This window comes from Dryobates pubescens, chromosome 7, assembly GCF_014839835.1.
Source record: "Dryobates pubescens isolate bDryPub1 chromosome 7, bDryPub1.pri, whole genome shotgun sequence".
Taxonomy (NCBI): Eukaryota; Metazoa; Chordata; class Aves; order Piciformes; family Picidae; genus Dryobates; species Dryobates pubescens.
Window position 1 is genome coordinate 42,824,263 of NC_071618.1, and position 21,021 is coordinate 42,845,283.

The following is a 21,021-nucleotide window of genomic DNA, read 5'->3' on the forward strand; positions in this document are numbered from 1 at the left end:
CAGGGGAAACTGGAGGCTTGAGGACAACTACAGGAGGATTAAACAGCGGCAGCAGAGGCTGGGCCGGGAGCTCTGCCCGCGCCCACGGTCGCCACCGGCGAGCAGGGGCTGCGGCTTGGGCGGCCGGCAGACGGCCGAAGCCTCCGCACACACACACACAGCCAACCCCAGGAAACATCCCAGATACAGAAGAGACAGTATTCAGGAGAAGGAGTTAGGTGCTGGCCTCACACCTCTCAGATCAAATGGGCAACTGAAATTTGACATCCACCTGAGCTTGCTTGGCTAAGCTTACGATTTCGGAGAGCTTCACCACCTGGAAAGCAGAAAACAAAGGGTTTGTTTCAGCACTGTCCCAGCTGAGGTGGATGGGAGCCAGTCTGTTCAACAGGGGAATGCCAGGAAGTCATCAGTAGGACCAGGGGAACCTGGTTCTGTTCTGTTCTGTTCTGTTCTATTCTATTCTATTCTATTCTATTCTATTCTACCCTACCCTACCCTATCCTACCCTACCCTACCCTACCCTATCCTATCCTATCCTACCCTATCCTATCCTACCCTACCCTATCCTACCCTATCCTACCCTATCCTACCCTACCCTATCCTATCCTATCCTACCCTATCCTACCCTACCCTACCCTATCCTACCCTATCCTATCCTACCCTATCCTACCCTACCCTATCCTATCCTACGCTATCCTACCCTACCCTATCCTACCCTATCCTATCCTACCCTATCCTACCCTACCCTATCCTATCCTACGCTATCCTACCCTACCCTATCCTACCCTATCCTATCCTACCCTATCCTACCCTACCCTACCCTACCCTATCCTACCCTACCCTACCCTATCCTACCCTACCCTATCCTACCCTACCCTATCCTATCCTACCCTACCCTATCCTATCCTACCCTACCCTATCCTACCCTATCCTATCCTATCCTACCCTACCCTATCCTATCCTACCCTACCCTACCCTATCCTATCCTATCCTACCCTACCCTACCCTATCCTACCCTTGCTTTTTAATCACTTTTAAATGAAAGCTCACTCAATTGAAGAAGGATGTTCAGACACTTGAATGTGGCCAGAGAAGGACACAAGCCAACCTCGTGAGGTTCAACAAGAGCAAGTGCAGTGTCCTGCAGCTGGGTGGAGGCAATCCCAGGCACAAATCCAGGCTGGGCAGTGAGTGGCTGGAAAGCAGCCCTGAGGAGAGAGACTTGGGGGTGCTGGGGGAGGAGAAGCTCACCAGGAGCTCTCAGTGTGCACTTGCAGCCCGGAAAGCCAACCAGATCCTGGGCTGCAGCAAGAGAAGTGTGGCCAGCAGGGCAAGGGAGGGGATTCTCCCCCTCTGCTCAGCTCTGCTGAGACCCCACCTGGAGCACTGCCTCCAGTTCTGGAGCCCCTATTGCAAGAGGGATCTGGAGGTGCTGGAAGGTGTCCAGAGAAGGGCCAGGAGGAGGAGCAGAGGGCTGGAGCACCTCTCCTGTGAGGACAGACTGAAGGAGTTGGGGCTGTTCAGTCTGGAGAAGAGAAGGCTCCCAGGTGACCTCATTGTGGCCTTCCAGGATCTGAAGGGGGCTACAAGAAGGCTGGGGAGGGACTGCTCAGGATCTCAGGGAGTGATAGGACTAGGGGGAATGGAATGAAGCTGGAGGTGGGGAGATTCAGGCTGGAGGTGAGGAGGAAGTTCTTGCCCAGGAGAGTGGTGAAGCCCTGGAATGGGTTGTCCAGGGAGGTGGTTGAGGCTCCATACCTGGAGGTGTTTAAGCCCAGGCTGGATGAGGCTCTGGCCAGGCTGATCTAGTGTGGGGTGTCCCTGCCCATGGCAGGGGGCTTGGAACTAGCTGATCCTTGTGGTCCCTTCCAACCCTGACTGATTCTATGATTCTACAACTCCCTGAAGGGAGGTTGTATCCAGGTGGGGCTTGGTCTTGTCTCCCAGGCAACCAGTACCAGAACAAGAGGACACAGTCTCAAGCTGTGCCAGGGGAGGTTCAGACTGGATGTTAGGAAGAAATTCTTCCCAGCAAGAGAGATTGGCCATTGGAATGTGCTGCCCAGGGAGGTGGTGGAGTCCCCATCCCTGGAGGTGTTTAAGAGGTGGCTGGATGAGGCACTCAGTGCCATGGTCTAGTTGATTAGTTAGGGTTGGGTGATCAGTTGCACTTGATGCTGTGCCAGGGGAGGTTTAGGCTGATGGATTAGGTTGGATGTTAGGAAGAAGTTCTTCCCAGCAAGATAGATTGGCCACTGGAATGTGCTGCCCAGGGAGGCAGTGGAGTCTCCATCCCTGGAGGTGTTTAATAGAGACTGCTTCCTCCAAGCAAACCACAGCTGCTTCTAGAGCCTGAACCCCAGGAATCAAAGGAGAACAAAATGCCAACTTAAAAAAGAGAATAAAAACTCTACCCCCCCTGTATGAATGTCTGACTGTCCAACTGCCTCCCAGGGCAACAGGAGCATCAGCTAGCTTTGGCTTTAATCACACATGCTGAAACACAGTGGTTTATCAGCTACCAATCTGTTCAGCTACCAAGCCGAGTGACTCATCTGGTGACTGACTTGTTTGCTTTCTGCCTTTTTTGACACCTGTTTTTCAACCTGCATTTCAGAGGGAGGGACAAAAGTCTGAAGCAGACACATTTCTGGCATCTGACTGCTTAGTTTCTCCCCCTACCAAACAGGTACTAAGTAATTTGTAAGCCATTTGCTTCGGACCCTGCTAGGAACTGGCACTGGGGTTTCACCTAAGCTGCCTCTAGCTGGCTGAATGGAGTTTAAGCTTTTCCACATGCTGTGTCCTGGCAAGAATATTCCTAAGCAGCTACCTTACCATTTTTGCAGCTTCATCCAAGTCATCACAAGCAAGAATTTTGAGGCTACTAGCTGTGATTAAAGCTTTGGCATCATCAACTCGTGTACCTGAAGAAACAGACAAAACACCAGCCTTACTTAACAGAGGACTAGTAACTACCAGAGGATTCTCATATTCTCAAGGGAGCCAGCTCCAAAAGGAACTTGGTGAATAAGTTTCCAAGACAACAACTGTGGTAGTTATAAAAGGAGGAAATGTTTTCAGTAACTTGCTAATCCTCCCCACCTCAATTCAAGGTTTCTCTGACGTTTCCATAGGCCTTGCAAAAACACAAGCTGAACATTTCTCAGCATGGACAGAAATATAGGATCAGGGGACTGCCTGGTGGGTGTGGGGCAGGCTGGGGATGCAGTCTGCCTGGACTCCAGCAAGGCCTTTGACACCATCCCCCACAGCAAACTCCTGGCCAAGCTGTCAGCCCCTGGCTTGGACAGCAGCTCTCTGAGCTGGGTTAGGAACTGGCTGGAGGCTGAGCCCAGAGAGTGGTGGTGAATGGTGCCACAGCCAGCTGGCAGCCAGGCACTAGTGGTGTGCCCCAGGGATCAGTGCTGGGCCCCATCCTGTTCAGTATCTTTATTGATGATCTGGACGAGGGCATTGAGTCCAGCATCAGTAAATTTGCAGATGATACCAAGCTGGGGGCAGGAGTTGATCTGTTAGAGGGTAGAAGAGCTCTGCAGAGGGACCTTGCCAGGCTGGACAGATGGGCAGAGTCCAAGGGCATGAGATTGAACACATCCAAGTGCCAGGTTCTACACATTGGTCACAACAACCCCAGGCAGTGCTACAGGCTGGGGTCAGAGTGACTGGGAGCAGCCAGGCAGAAAGGGACCTGGGGGTACTGGTTGAGAGTAGGCTGAACATGAGCAGCAGTGTACCCAGGTGTCCAAGAAGGCCAATGGCATCCTGGCCTGCATCAGGAACAGTGTGGCCAGCAGGAGCAGGGAGGTCATTGTGCCCCTGGACTCAGCACTGGTTAGGCCACACCTTGAGTCCTGTGTCCAGTTCTGGGCCCCTCAGTTTAGGAAAGATGTTGAGTTGCTGGAAGGTGCCCAGAGAAGGGCAACAAAGCTGGGGAGGGGTTTTGAAGCACAAGCTTTTCCAACCTGGCCAGTTGCATGCTATGATTCTATCTGTAACAGGCAGTGCAGCACACTCACCTTGCAACCGTACCACAATGGGGATTTTCAGCTCCAAGTCCTGCACTGCCGTGACAATGCCTTGCGCTATCACATCGCAGCGCATGATGCCACCAAAAATATTCACCAGAATAGCCAGGACCTGCACAGCCAGTGACAATGTTCAGGTTAAAAATGGCCCATCAGATTAAAAACACCACTCAGCCTTTCAGCCTCAAGAAAACTCAAGCTCCCCAAGTGTAGGACAAGACTGCGACCGACAAGGAACATCTCCCTTCTAGAGAGCACCGGCAGCACAAGCACAGCGCTGCACTCACACACAGCAGAAGAGTTACTGCAGGAAAACCCTGTGGCACAAATGTCATCCCAGGAAACTTCCAATTGGCCTTCAATCCAGCATGCTGGAAGGTGTCCAGAGCAGGGCAATGAGGCTGGGGAAGGGTTTGGAGCACAGCCCTGTGAGGAGAAGCTGAGGGAGCTGGGGTTGCTTAGCCTGCAGAAGAGGAGGCTCAGGGGAGACCTTCTTGCTGTCTACAACTCCCTGATGGGAGGTTGTAGCCAGGTGGGGGTTGGTCTCTTCTCCCAGGCAAGCAGCACCAGAACAAGAGGACACAGACTCAAGCTGCACCAGGGGAGGTTTAGGCTGGATGTTAGGAAGCAATTCTTCCCAGCAAGAGAGATTGGCCATTGGGATGTGCTGCCCAGGGAGGTGGTGGAGTCACCACCACTGGAGGTGTTCAAAAAGGGATTGGATGTGGCACTTGAAGCCATGGTTTAGTTAGTCAGGAGGTGTTTAAGAGAAGACTGGATGAGGCACTTGGTGCCATGGTTTAGTTGATTAGATGGTGTTTGGTCATTGGCTGGACTTGATGATCTCAAGGGTCTTTTCTAACCTGGTTAATTCTACTCTGTTCTATGAGCTGCAGGCAATAGCTGTTCTCTTACTCAGTGTGTATTCTGTGTAGCTACTTGGAAAGACACACAGCCATGGTCTGTTGAAAGCCTGTCCTGTACATCAGCATATTCTGAGCATGATAAATAAAGAGAGTAATCTGACTCTTGTTCAATCAAATTAAGCAGATGAAACCTCAGTAATGTCATCTAACAACTTGTCAATTGTTTAGCTTTCCATTTCTGACATTACATCTGTGTGCCCAGGTGGCCAAGAAGGCCAATGGCATCCTGGCTTGGATCAGGAATAATGGGGCCAGCAGGAGCAGGGAAGTCATTGTGCCCCTGGACTCAGCGCTGGTTAGGCCACACCTGGAGTCCTGTGTCCAGTCCTGGGCCCCTCAGGTTAGGAAAGATGCTGAGTTGCTGGAAGGTGTCCAGAGAAGGGCAACAAAGTAGGGGGAAAGAAAAAACCTTAGAGGTTTCCAGGTGGTCTTTCACCTTGCACCAAGATTAAGCAGACATCTCCACGTTCTTCACTTAGAATAGAATAGAATAGAATAGAATAGAATAGAATAGAATAGAATAGAATAGAATAGAATAGAATAAACCAGGTTGGAAGAGACCTTCAAGATCATCATGTCCAACCCATCATCCAACACCACCTAATCAACTAAACCATACAACCAAGCATCCTCTCAAGCCTTGCCCTGAACACCCCCAGTGACGGCGACCCCACCACCTCCTCGGGCAGCCCATTCCAATGGGCAATCACTCTCTCTGTGTAAAACTTCCTCCTAACCTCCAGCCTAAACCTCCCCTGGCACAGCCTGAGACTGAGTCCTCTTGTTCTGGTGCTGGTTGCTCTATGCCTATAAAAACGTCTTCTGGAGCACATGCACCGAAGCACCATCTTCCAGTTCATAGCCTACTTTACCACTGTGTCTGAGCTTGACATGCCACCTCTTCCCTCACCTTTTTATCAGAGGTAATGAGCTTAAAGGCTTCTGTCACTTGCTGCACTGTAGCACCACCACCAACATCAAGGAAGTTTGCTGGAGTCCCGCCGTGGAGTTTGATTATATCCATTGTGGCCATGGCTAAACCAGCACCATTGACTGTGGGAATAAAGACAGCATTAGGGAACTCAGCCTATAAATCCATTAGGTCACATAAAATCCATTAGGTAGAACATACCTAAGCATCCTATGTTTCCATCCAACCCTATATAGTTGAGATCTGATTTTGCAGCATCCCTGTCCCTCTGATCTTCCTGTGTCCAGTCCTGCAAATCAAAGATCTTCTTCTGACGATAGGCGGAATTGCTGTCAAAGTTTATCTTTGCATCCATACACATCACTGGAAGAAAACAAACCCCAACCATTATTTAGCACTGGAACAATAGCTCCAGTTTAAACAGACAATTAATTAAGTCCCTTGAAGAGAAGAGAGGAGAAGAGAGAGAGAAGAGAGAGAGGAGAAGAGGGAGAGGAGAAGAGGGAGAGGAGAAGAGGGAGAGGAGAAGAGGGAGAGGAGAAGAGGGAGAGGAGAAGAGGGAGAGGAGAAGAGGGAGAGGAGAAGAGGGAGAGGAGAAGAGGGAGAGGAGAAGAGGGAGAGGAGAAGAGGGAGAGGAGAAGAGAGTAGAATTAACCATGTTGGAAAAGACCTTTGAAATCATCAAGTCCAACCTATCAGGTAGGATGGGACCTGGGGGTGCTGGTTGATGGTAGACTGAACATGAGCCTGCAGTGTGCCCAGGCAGCCAAGAGGGCCAATGGCATCCTGGCCTGCATCAGGAACAGTGTGGCCAGCAGGAGCAGGGAAGTCATTCTGCCCCTATGCACTGCACTGGATAGGCCACACCTTGAGTTCTGTGTCCAGTTCTGGGCCCCACAGAAGAATAACACTTCAGGGTGGCCTTAAAGAGAAGAACTAACATTCCCTCCTCTCAACTCCCCTTTTCTTCTGGTACAGTGGGGAAGGTGGTTTAGGGGGGGGCAGTGGAGCAGCTTCCTGCTCTCTGGAGAAACCAGAGGGGTGCCAAGGGGGTTTCCATGTTATTTGCTAATTGTAAATACCTGTATGACATTGTGACTTGAGAAGGCTCTGAGGTGACCTCATTGTGGCCTTCCAGTATCTCAAGGGGGCCTCCAAGAAGGCTGGGGAGGGACTTCTCAGGATCTCAGGTAGTGATAGGACTAGGGGGAATGGAATGAAGCTGGAGGTGGGGAGATTGAGGCTGGAGGTGAGGAGGAAGTTCTTCCCCATGAGAGTGGTGAAGCCCTGGAATGGGTTGTCCAGGGAGGTGGTTGGGGCCCTGTCCCTGGAGGTGTTTAAGCCCAGGCTGGGTGAGGCTCTGGCCAGCCTGATGTAGTGTGGGGTGTCCCTGCCCATGGCAGGGGGGCTGGAACTGGCTGATCCTTGTGGTCCCTTCCAACCCTGCCTGATACTATGATACTATGATACTATGACTCCTGCAGATTTTGTACCTATTCATTGCATTCCATTTGCTAATTGTAAATCCCTGTATGACATTGTGACTCCTGTGGATTTTGTACCTATTCATGGCATTCCACTGGAGAGTGCAGTTCTTGCTTGTAAGTACAGCTGTCATTTGCTTCCAACTGAGTTAGCTGTGCTAAGTTATTGTGATGGGGAAACTTCAACCCACCACAAGGTTATTTCAATCATTTAAGGAAGCTTAAGATCCTACTTAACAATTAAGAGCATGTATCTTTGAGGTCTTTTCCAGCCTTACCAGTTCCATGATTCTCTGATACCCACTATGCTTAGCTTCTCAAACTTAGAATAGAATAGAATAGGGATAGAATAGGGTAGGGTAGGGTAGGGTAGGGTAGGGTAGGGTAGGATAGGATAGGATAGGATAGGATAGGATAGGATAGGATAGGATAGGATAGGACAGGATAGGATAGGATAGGACAGGATAGGATAGGATAGGACAGGATAGGATAGGACAGGACAGGACAGGATAAGACAGGATAGGATAGGATAGGATAGGATAGGATAGGATAGGATAGGATAGGATAGGATAGGATAGGATAGAACAGAACAGAACAGAACAAACCAGGTTGGAAGAGACCTTCAAGATCATTGTGTCCAACCCCTCAACCAATCCAATCCACCTAAACAACTAACCCATGGCACCATATACATATATATATATAAGCTTTATGAAATGTGTCTCCACACCCTGTTAATGCTAAGGCATCCTGCTGTGTACAGCTGAAGGTTTAACAGGGCAAAGCCCCCAACTTAAGACTTACACAAATGGCAAGCAGTTGCATAAGAGGACAAAGAAGAAACATTACCTACTCCTGAGGCATCCTCCACCATAGGATTGATTTCTATCATGGTGGCATCATACTTCAGAAAGAGATTATACAGTTTGATCATATTTTCTGCTGCTTCATCCACCAGATTAGGAGGAAATCCCATTTTTTGGGCAAGCTGAAAGTAAAAAGATTGGTTATCAATCAGCTGATGCTTAGGGGGGTGATCCAGTTACCGATGGTGAGCGTCCTGGTTCAGCCGCTGTTTTGAGTGGCAGCTGAACCTGCAGATGGAGAACCTCTCCTGTCTGCTGGGAAATAAAGGAACTTCTGGGTTCCAAGACATTGTTTTCAATGCAAATCCTCAAATGAGGCAATGAAGAGTCATCCTCACATACCTTCACAAAGCTACATTAAGCACTTCCATGCAGGGTTGGATTTACCTGAAAAGACCTGAATGTGTAGCTCAAACACACTTCACCACATCAAAAGCACTGAAGGTAACTCAGCATGCTGAACACATGCACACCTCACAGAACTGAGGAGCAGCCCTCCCATCCCCACTAATGTGTGCTTTTTGTCACATTAGCAATTACCCTGACAGCTTGCTCCTTTTTTATGCCCTCTACAATGTCAATGGGCTCCTTAATTATGGCATCTGGATTCTCTGCAGCAACGTCTTCGATGTTGACACCGCCCTGGGAACTGCCAATCAGCACAGGGCCCTGGAACACAAAGGAGGAGAAAGACACACAAAAAAAAGCATAAGTCATTTTGTCACACAACTGGAACTCAGTTCTTCCCATAAGGTACCTCACAGCAGCAAAAGCTTGTTGTCAGCTGGACATTCATCATGTGGGCTTTGTTTCCTGTGTGCTCTGGGGAGAATTGTCACTATTGATTCAAGGCACCTATATAAAACCTTTTGTAACACCTCCCAACTTTTAAGGCATAGACAATAGAATAGAACAGGAACAGAATAGAACAGGAATAGAATAGAACAGGAACAGAATAGAATAGAATAGAACAGAATAGAACAGGAATAGAATAGAATAGAACAGGAATAGAACAGAACAGGAATAGAAATGAACAGGAATAGAAATAGAATAGAAATAGAACAGGAATAGGAATAGGAATAGGAATAGGAATAGGAATAGGAATAGAATAGAATAGAATAGAATAGAATAGAATAGAATAGAATAGAATAGAATAGAATAGAACAGAATAGAACAGAACAGAATAGAATAGAATAGAATAGAATAGAATAGAATAGAATAGAATAGAATAGAAATCATTGGAATGTGCTGCCCAGGGAGGTGGTGAAGTTGGATGCAGCACTTGGTGCCATGGTCTAGTCATGAGGTCTGTGGTGACAGGTTGGACTCAATGATCCTTGAGGTCTCTTCCAAACTTAGTGATACTGTGATAAGAATAGGAATAGAATAGAATAGAATAGAATAGAATAGAATAGAATAGAATAGAATAGAATAGAATAGAATAGAATAGAATAGAATAGAATAGAATAGGAATACAATAGAATAGGAATACAATAGAATAGGAATACAATAGAATAGAAATAGGAATAGGAATAGGAACAGAATAGGAACGGAACAGGAATAGAATAGACCAGACCAGGTTGGAAGAGTCCTTTGAGATCATCAAGTCCAACCTATCACCCAACACCATCTAATCAACTAAACCATGGCACCAAGTGCCTCATCCAGGCTCTTCCTAAACACTTCCTCTGGTGGTGACTCCACCACCTCCCTGGGCAGCACATTCCAATGGCCAATCTCTCTTTCTGGGAAGAACTTCTTCCTAACATCCAGCCTGAACCTCCCCTGGCACAGCTTGAGACTCTGTCCTTTTGTTCTGGTGCTGGTTGCCTGGCAGAAGAGACCAACCCCCACCTGGATACAACCTTCCTTCAGGTAGTTGTAGAGAGCAAGAAGGTCTCCCCTGAGCCTCCTCTTGTCCAGGCTAAGCAACCCCAGCTCCCTCAGCCTCTCCTCATAGGGCTGTGCTGCAGCCCTCTCCCCAGCTTTGTTGCCCTTCTCAGCATTTCCTACCAGCCCAGGTTTCAAACATTAAACAGCCTTAATAACCACTGGCTACAGGAAGTGTGACACCAGTTCAGAGAACATGCTCAATAACCACACCATCACCCCTCCCATCACCTCCCTTCCTAATGAAAACACAAACGGTGAATTATCCTACATCTCACAGCAGGGTTCAACACAGGGCACACTTCTGAACACCCAAACCCTGAGGAGGCAGGAAGGTACAAGCATCTGATCAAAATAACTCAGCATTTCACAGAATTGACCACAGTGAAGAGGTTTGATTAAGACATAAGAAGTCTTGAACCTCTTGGCAAATAACAGCCCAGACATCCAGGTCCATTTTCACCTAATTTACAGACTTTTCCTCTCCTTTAAAGGAAGAGATCTTCAACATCAGGAATACACACTGTGTGCTATTCAACCTGCATATTCCTTCTTCTGAAAGGCATTTCCCAGAATCATAGAATCAACAAGGTTGGAAAAGACCTCAGGAGAGCATCAAGTCCAACCTGTCACCCTACACCGCAGGACTACTAGACCCTGGCACCAAGTGCCACATCCAATATGGAATCATAGAATCAATAAGGTTGGAAAAGACCTTAGAGATCATCAAGTCCAACCTGTCACCCTACACCTCAGGACTACTAGACCCTGGCACCAAGTGCCACGTCCAATATGGAATCATAGAATCAATAAGGTTGGAAAAGACCTCAAAGATCATCAAGTCCAACCTGTCACCCAACACCTCAGGACTACTAGACCCTGGCACCAAGTGCCATGTCCAATATGGAATCATAGAATCAACAAGGTTGGAAAAGACCTCAGAGATCATTAAGTCCAACCTGGCAGCCAACACCTCAGGACTACTAGACCCTGGCACCAAGTGCCACATCCAATATGGAATCATAGAATCACAAGGTTGGAAAAGACCTCAGAGAGCATCAAGTCCAACCTGTCACCATTTCCTCATACCTAAGCATCCTGGACTAGCTACAGGCATTAGGATCACATCTAAAAACAGGACTTCAAGCCAGCAGCAGTAACAGCAGCACAGCCTTACCAAAAGGCAGTAGCAAGAGAGTTTTGCTCAATAGACACTAATAGGATATACTTTTTTTTTCAATGGAGAGCAAGGAGTGAGGAAAATGTTTAGCTAATTTGCTTAAATCAATTACAATACATTTTCTTACTGTAAGGATGCTTGCTTCTTGTTTAGATGACTTTAGGACCCTGAAATCCAGCCATCTGCAGTGTTTTATTGCCACCTTGTGGCAAATCTGGGGTGCAGTCTGGAACTTTTGAATCTTCCCTGCTCTTGAGTACAGCAGACAGTAAGTGTCCAAATCACCTAACTGCACCAAAATTCAGCATAACTGCTACTGGGGGCACAGTCTCAAGCTGTGCCAGGGCAGATTCAGGCTGGATGTTAGGAAGAGGTTCTTCATAGAAAGAGAGATTGGCCATTGGAATGTGCTGCCCAGGGAGGTGGTGGAGTCACCATCACTGGAGGTGTTTAGGAAGAGACTGGATGGGGTGCTTGGTGCCATGGTTGAGTTGATCAGATGGTGTTGGGTGATAGGTTGGACTTGATGATCTCGAAGGTCTTTTCCAACCTGGTTAATTCTACTCTATTTAGGAAGGAGGTTGAGTTGCTGGAGCGTGTCCAGAGAAGGGCAACAAAGCTGGGGAGGGGTTTGGAACACAAGCCCTGTGAGGAGAGGCTGAGGGAGCTGGGGTTGCTTAGCCTGGAGAAGAGAAGGCTCAGGGGTGACCTTATTGCTCTCTACAACTACCTGAAGGGAGGTTGTAGCCAGGCAGAGGTTGGTCTCTTCTCCCAGGCAACCAGCACTAGAACAAGAGGACACAGTCTCGAGCTGCGCCAGGGGAGGTTCAGGCTGGAGGTGAGCAGAAAGTTCTTCCCAGAAAGAGAGACTGGCCATTGGAATGTGCTGCCCAGGGAGGTGGTGGAGTCACCATCAATGGAGATGTTTAGGAAGAGACTAGATGGGGCACTTGTTGCTGTGGTTTAGTGTGGGGTGTCCCCATGGCAGGGGGGTTGGAACTAGATGATCCTTGTGGTCCCTTCCAACCCTGACTGATACTATGACACTATGATACTATGATTACATGGTGATGGATGATAGGTTGGACTCGATCTCGAAGGTCTTTTCCAACCTGGTTAATTCTAATACCAATAATCATCTATTATTCCTTAAACTTCACTTGTAGCATTACATTTCTAAAGCATTTAAACACTAAGGCAATCTCACAGCCTGAGAGACTACAGAACAACATCCAGCTTACATCTATCACAGTATCACCAAGGTTGGAAGAGACCTCAAAGATCATTGAGTCCAACCTGTCACCCAAGACCTCATGACTAAACCATGGCACCAAGTGCCACATCCAATCCCCTCTTGAACACCTCCAGGGATGGTGACTCCACCACCTCCCTGGGCAGCACATTCCAATGGTTAACAACTCTCTCAGTGAAGAACTTTCTCCTCACCTCCAGCCTAAACCTCCCCTGGCACAGCTTGAGACTGTGTCCTCTTGTTCTGGTGCTGGTTGCTAGCGAGATTGCTGCCTTTCAGAACAGTAAACAAGCTGTGTGTTGGGGTTTTTGAATTTAAAAGACTACTACTCCTAACAATCAGCTGTCACAAGTTAATTAGCTCTGTTTGCAACATGACTCACTTGGAAAGACCTCTCCATGGTTATTGCAAAGTAGTATTCCCTCCTGGGATATCTGCGCTCACAGATGAACACCTGATTGCATATCCTGCCCTTCTCTCCAGTCTGCTTGGTAAACAGCTTCTTCCCAATCATTCTGGAGGAGATCTCTTTGGCTTCTTCTGGACTGGAATAAAAGAAGCTCAGAATGTGACAGAGAAACTGCAGGAAAAAACCCCAGGAGCAACATTTAAAACCAAACCAAACCAAACCAAAGAGAACCCCTCCCCCCCCCTCCAAAATCAAAATCTTAATCTAATGGTTGGGATGTTTAAGGTTCATTATTGAGAGATTGATTTTTAAGTAACAGGATCCCCTCAGGATGGGAAACTTGGAGAGGTTATTTCCACTTGGTTGGATAACTCAGAAGCCACTTACGAGTAAACTATTTTGACTCCTCCTTTCAGGCCACCTTCAAAGGTTCCTTTTCCTCTTCCACCAGCTAAAACCTGTGCTTTCACCACCAGGTCCTTTGAACCTAGAATGACAGAAAGGCCAAAAGTTGTCATCTGGTACTACTGAAAGGAATTGTCCCAGGTAGAACAATAAAGGGCTCTTTTCATTGTATCCCTCCTTTTCCACCCCACCCTGGTTCAAAACAAGTATGTGCATGAAAGACTGCATTGTAACTCACACAGGTTGTCCCAAAAAGCCTCAAAACACACACAGGCTGCAGCTTTAGACTGCTCTGTCAACAAACCTTGGTGAGCTAGCAGCCCAAAGTGTTGATACATTAAGTGTATAGGACAGGACAGGACAGGGCAGGGCAGGGCAGGGCAGGGCAGGGCAGAGCAGAACAGAACAGAATAGAACAGAACAGAACAGAATAGAATAGAACAAGAAATAGAAATAGAAATAGAAATAGAAATAGAAATAGAAATAGAAATAGAAATAGAAATAGAAATAGAAATAGAAATAGAAATAGAAATAGAAATAGAAATAGAAATAGAAATAGAAATAAATAGAAATAGAAATAGACCAGGTTGGAAAATACCTTTGAGATCATCGAGTCCAACCTATCACCCAACACCATCTAATCAACTAAACCATGGCACCAAGTGCCTCATCCAGGCTCTTCCTAAACACTTCCAGGGATGGGGACTCCACCACCTCCCTGGGCAGCATATCCCAATGGCCAATCTCTCTTCCTGGGAAGAACTTCTTCCTAACATCCAGCCTGAACCTCCCCTGGCACAGCCTGAGACTGTGTCCTCTTGTTCTGGTGCTGGTTGCCTGGGAGAAGAGACCAACCCCCACCTGGCTACAACCTCCCTTCAGGGAGCTGTGGACAGCAAGAAGGTCTCCCCTGAGCCTCCTCTTCTGCAGGCTAAGCAAGCCCAGCTCCCTCAGCCTCTCCTCATAGGGCTTTGTGTTTGAGACCCCTCCCCAGCCTCATTGCCCTTCTCTGGACACATTCAAGTGTCTCGATGTCCTTCCTAAACTGAGGGGCCCAGAACTGGACACAGGACTCAAGGTGTGGCCTAACCAGTGCTGAGTCCAGGGGCACAATGACCTCCCTGCTTGCCACACCTATTCCTGATGCAGGCCAGGATGCCATTGGCCTTCTTGGCCACCTGGGCACACTGCAGGCTCATGTTCATCCTTCTATCAACCACTACCCCCAGGTCCCTCTCTGCCTGGCTGCTCTCAGCCACTCTGACCCCAGCCTGTAGCTCTGCATGGGGTTGCTGTGGCCAATGTGCAGCACCCAGCACTTGGATGTGTTCAATCTCCTGCCCTTGGACTCTGCCCATCTGTCCAGCCTGTCCAGGTCCCTCTGCAGAGCCTCTCTACCCTCCAGCAGATCAACTCCTGCCCCCAGCTTGCTGTCATCTGCAAATTTACTGCTGATGGACTCGATGCCCTCATCCAGATCATCAATAAAGATGTTGAAGAGCATGGGGCCCAGCACTGATCCCTGGGGCACACCACTTAGTGTTAACATAAAAGAGAGAGGAAACTATTTTCTTTTCTTTCTGTGAAGAGGTTTAGAAAAAAACTAAACCAAACCAACCCCCCCCTCCCCCACACACACACATGTACACACAAAACCCAACAAACAAAGTGTGGTGGGTTGAAAAAAACTCTCACCCTTCCTCCCCTGCTCACAGCAGGTCTGCCTGGGCTCCTTCACAAAGCCCTGACTCAAATATTTAAGAGGCAAAACAGTCCCAGCATTGTTTTACTGTCTTGAGCTTTCTACAGAAGTTATGTATCTGACAGATTTGGATCTGATGAACTTGGCAATCAAGACTTAGGAGATTTATCTTACACTTCACAGAGTGGGGCTCCTATTTCTCCACCCTGCTTTATGCCTCCTACACCAAGCCCAGAAATAAAAGCTGTTCCTGCAGAGATTTCAGGAAAATCCTGAACCACAGTATCACCAAGGTTGGAAGAGCCCTCAGTGATCATCAAGTCCAACCTGGCACCACAGACCTCATGACTAAACCATGGCACCAAGAGCCACATCCAATCCCCTCTTGAACCCCTCCAGGGATGGTGACTCCACCACCTCCCTGGGCAGCACATCCCAATGAAGTTCAGCCACAGGCATCTTCTTGTAGGAATTACTCCTCCTGGAGATAAAGGCCAGAATCTAAACAAGTCAGAAACAGATGCCAACTACAGCTTAGTAAGCTCTCAGCTGACACATTGCTTAGCTCTGGGCACAACCACAGAAGTGATTTTCAATGGGAAAGACTGATTACTGAGGTGATCACTGAAGTGAAGAGCTTCCCCTACAAGAAGAGCCTGAAAGAGCTTGGGACTTTTAATCTGTCAAAGGAGAACAGTGAGAACACCATAGCATCATAGTATCAGGCAGGGTTGGAAGGCACCACAAGGATCAGCCAGTTCCAACCCCCCTGCCATGGCCAGGGACACCCCACACTACATCAGCCTGGCCAGAGCCTCAGCCAGCCTGGCCTTAAACACCTCCAGGGACGGGGCCCCAACCACCTCCCTGGACAACCCATTCCAGGGCTTCACCACTCTCATGGGGAAGAACTTCCTCCTCACCTCCAGCCTCAATCTCCCCACCTCCAGCTTCATTCCATTCCCCCTAGTCCTATCACTCCCTGACATCCTGAGCAGTCCCTCCCCAGCCTTCTTGGAGCCCCCTTCAGATACTGGAAGGCCACAATGAGGTCACCTGGGAGCCTTCTCTTCTCCAGACTGAACAGCCCCAACTCCTTCAGTCTGTCCTCACAGGAGAGGTGCTCCAGCCCTCTGCTCATCCTCCTGGCCCTTCTCTGGACACCTTCCAGCACCTCCAGATCCCTCTTGGAACAGGGGCTCCAGAACTGGACATAATTACAGTCTTTTGCCATACATGGTCAGGGAGAAAGCAGGAACACACAACTACACTTCAAGAAAATGTTCCACCTCCTGCTCTGGACGAAAGCAAAGCCAAAGGCACCCACTAGGGAAAGTCAGTTTTTAACAGGGACATGGAAAAAATGAAACCAAAAGACAAGACCTTTACAGAGAAGCTGGTGAAGCCTGCCAGAGTTTTAGTCTGGGGAGGAGAAGTCTGAGAAGGGATTTAATCAGTGTTTATAAATATCTGAGGGCTGGGGGTCAAGAAGGAGGGGCCAGGCTCTGCTCACTTGCACCCTGGGATAGGACAAGGGGCAGTGGATATAAACTCCAGCACAGGAGGTTCCACCTCAACATAAGGAGGAGCTTCTTCACTAGGAGGGTCCCAGAGCAGTGGAGCAGGCTGCCCAGAGAGGTTGTGGAGACTCCTCCTCTGGAGACTATCAAGATCTATCTGGATGTGTTCCAGCATGACCTGTGCTAGATTCTGTGACCCTGCTCTTGCAGGGGGCTGGATTCGATGATCTTTGAAGGCCCCTTCCAATTCCTAACATCCTCTGATCTTAGGAAAACAGAAAGGAAGAATTCAAAAGGAACTGGGCAGAGAGGTCCCCTCTGATATTCCTGGCACAGTTACAAATGCTGAGGGTAAACAAGGGCTATGGACTGCAGAAAACAGCCAGGAAAGATGCTGAGTTGCTGGAAGGTGTCCAGAGAAGGGCACCAAAGCTGGGGAGGGGTCTGGAGCACAGCCCTGGGAGGAGAGGCTGAGGGAGCTGGGGTTGCTTAGCCTGGAGAAGAGGAGGCTCAGGGGAGACCTTCTTGCTCTCTACAAGTACCTTAAGGGAGGTTGTAGCCAGGTGGGGGTTGGTCTCTTCTCCCAGGAAACCAGCACCAGAACAAGAGGACACAGTCTCAAGCTGTGCCAGGGGAGGTTTAGGCTCAAGGTGAGGAAGAAGTTCTTCCCAGCAAGAGAGATTGGCCATTGGGATGTGCTGCCTGGGGAGGTGGTGGAGTCACCATCACTGGAGGTGTTTAAGAAGAGACTGGATGGGGCACTTGGTGCCATGGTTTAGTTGATTAGATGGTGTTGGGTGACAGGTTGGACTTGGTATCTTGAAGGTCTTTTCCAACCTGGTTAATTCTCTTCTATTCTACTGTATCCCATCAGTAGTTTTGCCCTTGGTTTTGCTTACATAGCTTTAAAATACTGCTAGGCTTTTGTTTCAGTGAAAACCAGCAGCTTCTGCCCTAGAGCAAGTAACTAGACAAAGTGAGCAGTCTGTTCCAGGCAACACTACACCACAGCAGCACTCCCATCCTGCTTCTTATCCACAGCTTTTCACTACCACCTCCTTTCTTGAGCCAGCACAAACACTTGCACAGTCATGCTCTGAAACCTGTCAGAAGGGCTTCACTGAAGGTGAAGGCTAATCCAGCAGACAGCATGTTTGCAAGCCTCTGTGCTTATGACAAGCACATGAAGAGGGACACTGAAGTGAGCAGGACAGCAAGCAGAAGTTTTACCTGCAGCAGCAGTTACAAACTGTAAAGCTTTAAAACAGGGCAGCAGCACAAAACAAACCATTAGAACAGCTAATGGCTCTGGCAAGCAAGATCCAGCCCAATGCACAGAGCTCAGAACAAACATCTGCCAAGAGCTGCACTTCCATATTACAGAATCACAGAATCAGTAAGGTGGGAGAAGACCTCAGAGATCATCAAGTCCAACCTAGCACCCAACACCTCAGGACTAACTAAACCATGGCACCAAGTGCCACATCCAATTCCCTCTTGAACACCTCCAGTGATGGTGACTCCACCACCTCCCTGGGCAGCACATCCCAATGGCCAATCTCTCTTCCTGGGAAGAACTTTCTCCTCACTTCCAGCCTAAACTTCCCCTGGTGCAGCTTGAGACTGTGTCCTCTTGTTCTGGTGCTGGTTGCCTGGGAGAAGAGACTAACCCCCACCTGGCTACAACCTCCCTTCAGGGAGCTGTAGAGAGCAAGAAGGTCTCCCCTGAGCCTCCTCTTCTCCAGGCTAAGCAACCCCAGCTCCCTCAGCCTCTCCTCACAGGGCTGTGCTCCAGACCTCTCCCCAGCCTCGTTGCCCTTCTCTGGACATCTTCAAGTGTCTCAATGTCCTTCTTAAATTGAGGGGCCCAGAACTGGACACAGTCCTCAAGTTGTGGCCTAACCAGTGTTGAGTCACTCCCTTCCACACAACTGTTAACAGAGGAAGGTGTCAGGAAACATCCAAACTTCAGTGGCAGCAGTGGGCACACTTTCCCAGGTCCTGTCTTAAGCAGCAACACTACCTGTTTCCAAGAGCATGTTCTGCTGACCTGTCTGCTATCAAAGTGATTAAGCATCTGTTCTTCACAAACAGTCTTAAGGTTCATTAGTCACATTCATGATAACAAATTCCTATCAGCTTCTAGATCAGCACCAGCCAGCCTCAGTGGTAGCTGGAATGCACACACACAGGCTGAGAGCAAGCCATAAACTTCAAGGCAGTAATCAAGGCATACTGCAGGCTCTTATCAACAGTCTGGGAAAGAATTTACCCAGCTCATTCTGTCAAAACTTCAGTGGAGACACTCATGTAGCATATGAAAAGCCACATACTGCAAAGCCCACCACTAAAAATGCTCTTTAATAAAGATCAGTAAGTCTTTAAAGACTTCATCAGCCAAGTCTCTGCAACTCTGAGCACAATCCATTCTTTGAGCACAAATAAGAGCCAATGGTCCTGAGACAGTGAACAAGGAAAAGTGAACAAGAAGTGACATTTACAGGAAGCCCAAATCTGCTCCCAAGGACTGAAAGATTGAAAGAATAGTCCCAAAAACTCCCAAGGAGGGAAAGGAGAGGGGAAAGGAGAGGGGAAAGGAGAGGGGAAAGGAGAGGGGAAAGGAGAGGGGAAAGGAGAGGGGAAAGGAGAGGGGAAAGGAGAGGGGAAAGGAGAGGGGAAAGGAGAGGGGAAAGGAGAGGGGAAAGGAGAGGGGAAAGGAGAGGGGAAAGGAGAGGGGAAAGGAGAGGGGAAAGGAGAGGGGAAAGGAGAGGGGAAAGGAGAGGGGAAAGGAGAGGGGAAAGGAGAGGGGAAAGGAGAGGGGAAAGGAGAGGGGAAAGGAGAGGGGAAAGGAGAGGGGAAAGGAGAGGGGAAAGGAGAGGGGAAAGGAGAGGGGAAAGGAGAGGGGAAAGGAGAGGGGAAAGGAGAGGGGAAAGGAGAGGGGAAAGGAGAGGGGAAAGGAGAGGGGAAAGGAGAGGGGAAAGGAGAGGGGAAAGGAGAGGGGAAAGGAGAGGGGAAAGGAGAGGGGAAAGGAGAGGGGAAAGGAAGGATGAAGCAGGATGTGCTAACAATTTTCTTGCAATGAGAGGCAGGGCTGTTTACAGGGAAAAGCTGCTTGTGATAAGCAAAAGAATTTAAGAATGCAAACAGAAAGGCAAACCATAATCATCTGCAGAATTCAGCCAGAACACAAATTTGAGTTGGAAACAGCACTTGGAGAAAGCTGAGACTTGCAGCAGCCATCAAGTTTGTAAGAACTGAGGAAGAACATGCCAGTTTTTTTGCTAAGACTCAAACTGCAAGTGATCTGCTGTTACTGCTCTAAAGTTGCTCACAGCATCCAGCTTCAGCTCCATTTCCTTTACAAAGATTAGACAAATTATGTCAGGAAGAATACAATGCAAGCTCAGACACTGGGTGTTACCTCACATACAATTTGCTCTTTTCAGGGCATCTTAGTCTTCAGCAGAAAAAACCTATTTAGTACAAGGAAGACGAGGTAGGGGTAAGGAAGCAACCTTACTGGCGTCCAGACTAACTGCCTCACTTCAAGGGAAGCATCACCTTGAAATAAACTCCAATAAATGTCATTATTAGAAGTTATTAGAATTAACCAGGATGGAAAAGACTTTTGAGATCATCAAGTCCAACCTATCACCCAACACCATCTAATCAACTAAACCATGGCACCAAGCACCCCATCCAGGCTCTTCCTAAACACCTCCAGGGATGGTGACTCCACCACCTCCCTGGGCAGCACATTCCAATGGCCAATCTCTCTTCCTGGGAAGAATTTCTTCCTACCATCCAGCCTAAACCTCCCCTGGCACAGCTTGAGACTGTGTCTTCTTGTTCTGGTGCTGGGTGCCTGGGAGAAGAGACCAACCCCCACCTGGCTACAACCTCCCTTCAGGGAGTTGGAGAGAGCAAGAAGGTCTCTCCTGAGCCTCCTCTTCTGCAGGCTAAGCAACCCCAGCTCCCTCAGCCTCTCCTCACAGGGCTGTGCTCCAGACCCCTCCCCAGGTTTGTTGCCCTTCTCTGGACACCCTCCAGCAACTCAACATCTTTCCTAAACTGAGGGGCTCAGAACTGGACACAGGACTCAAGGTGTGGCCTAACCACTGCTGAGTCCAGGGACACAATGACTTCCCTGCTCCTGCTGGCCACACTGTTCCTGATGCAGGCCAGGATGCCATTGGCCCTCCTGGCTGCCTGGGCACACTGCTGGCTCATGTTCAGCCTACTCTCAACCAGCACCCCCAGGTTCCTTTCTGTCTGGCTGCTCTCAGCCACTCTGACCCCAGCCTGTAGCTCTGCATGGGGTTGTTGTGGCCAATGTGTAGAATCCAGCACTTAGATGTGTTCAATCTCATGCCCTTAGACTCTGCCCATCTGTCCAGCCTGTCA

The 21,021-nt window shown here is 48.7% G+C and overlaps 1 protein-coding gene across 1 annotated transcript in view; it reads right to left on the reverse strand.

Annotated features, from left to right (window-relative positions):
- Positions 1–217: 217 nt before the first annotated feature.
- SUCLA2 (succinate-CoA ligase ADP-forming subunit beta) overlaps positions 218–21,021 on the reverse strand; it is a 28,206-nt gene continuing 7,402 nt past the window's right edge. Inside the window, exons 3-11 of the mRNA XM_054162959.1 lie at positions 13,378–13,477; positions 12,964–13,126; positions 8,800–8,928; positions 8,243–8,381; positions 6,111–6,272; positions 5,889–6,031; positions 4,044–4,164; positions 2,842–2,930; positions 218–316 (exon numbers count right to left, since the gene is read on the reverse strand). Of these exons, the coding sequence (XP_054018934.1) occupies positions 242–316; positions 2,842–2,930; positions 4,044–4,164; positions 5,889–6,031; positions 6,111–6,272; positions 8,243–8,381; positions 8,800–8,928; positions 12,964–13,126; positions 13,378–13,477 (1,121 nt within the window). The 3' untranslated portion in view covers positions 218–241. The remainder of the gene's footprint in view (positions 317–2,841; positions 2,931–4,043; positions 4,165–5,888; positions 6,032–6,110; positions 6,273–8,242; positions 8,382–8,799; positions 8,929–12,963; positions 13,127–13,377; positions 13,478–21,021) is intronic.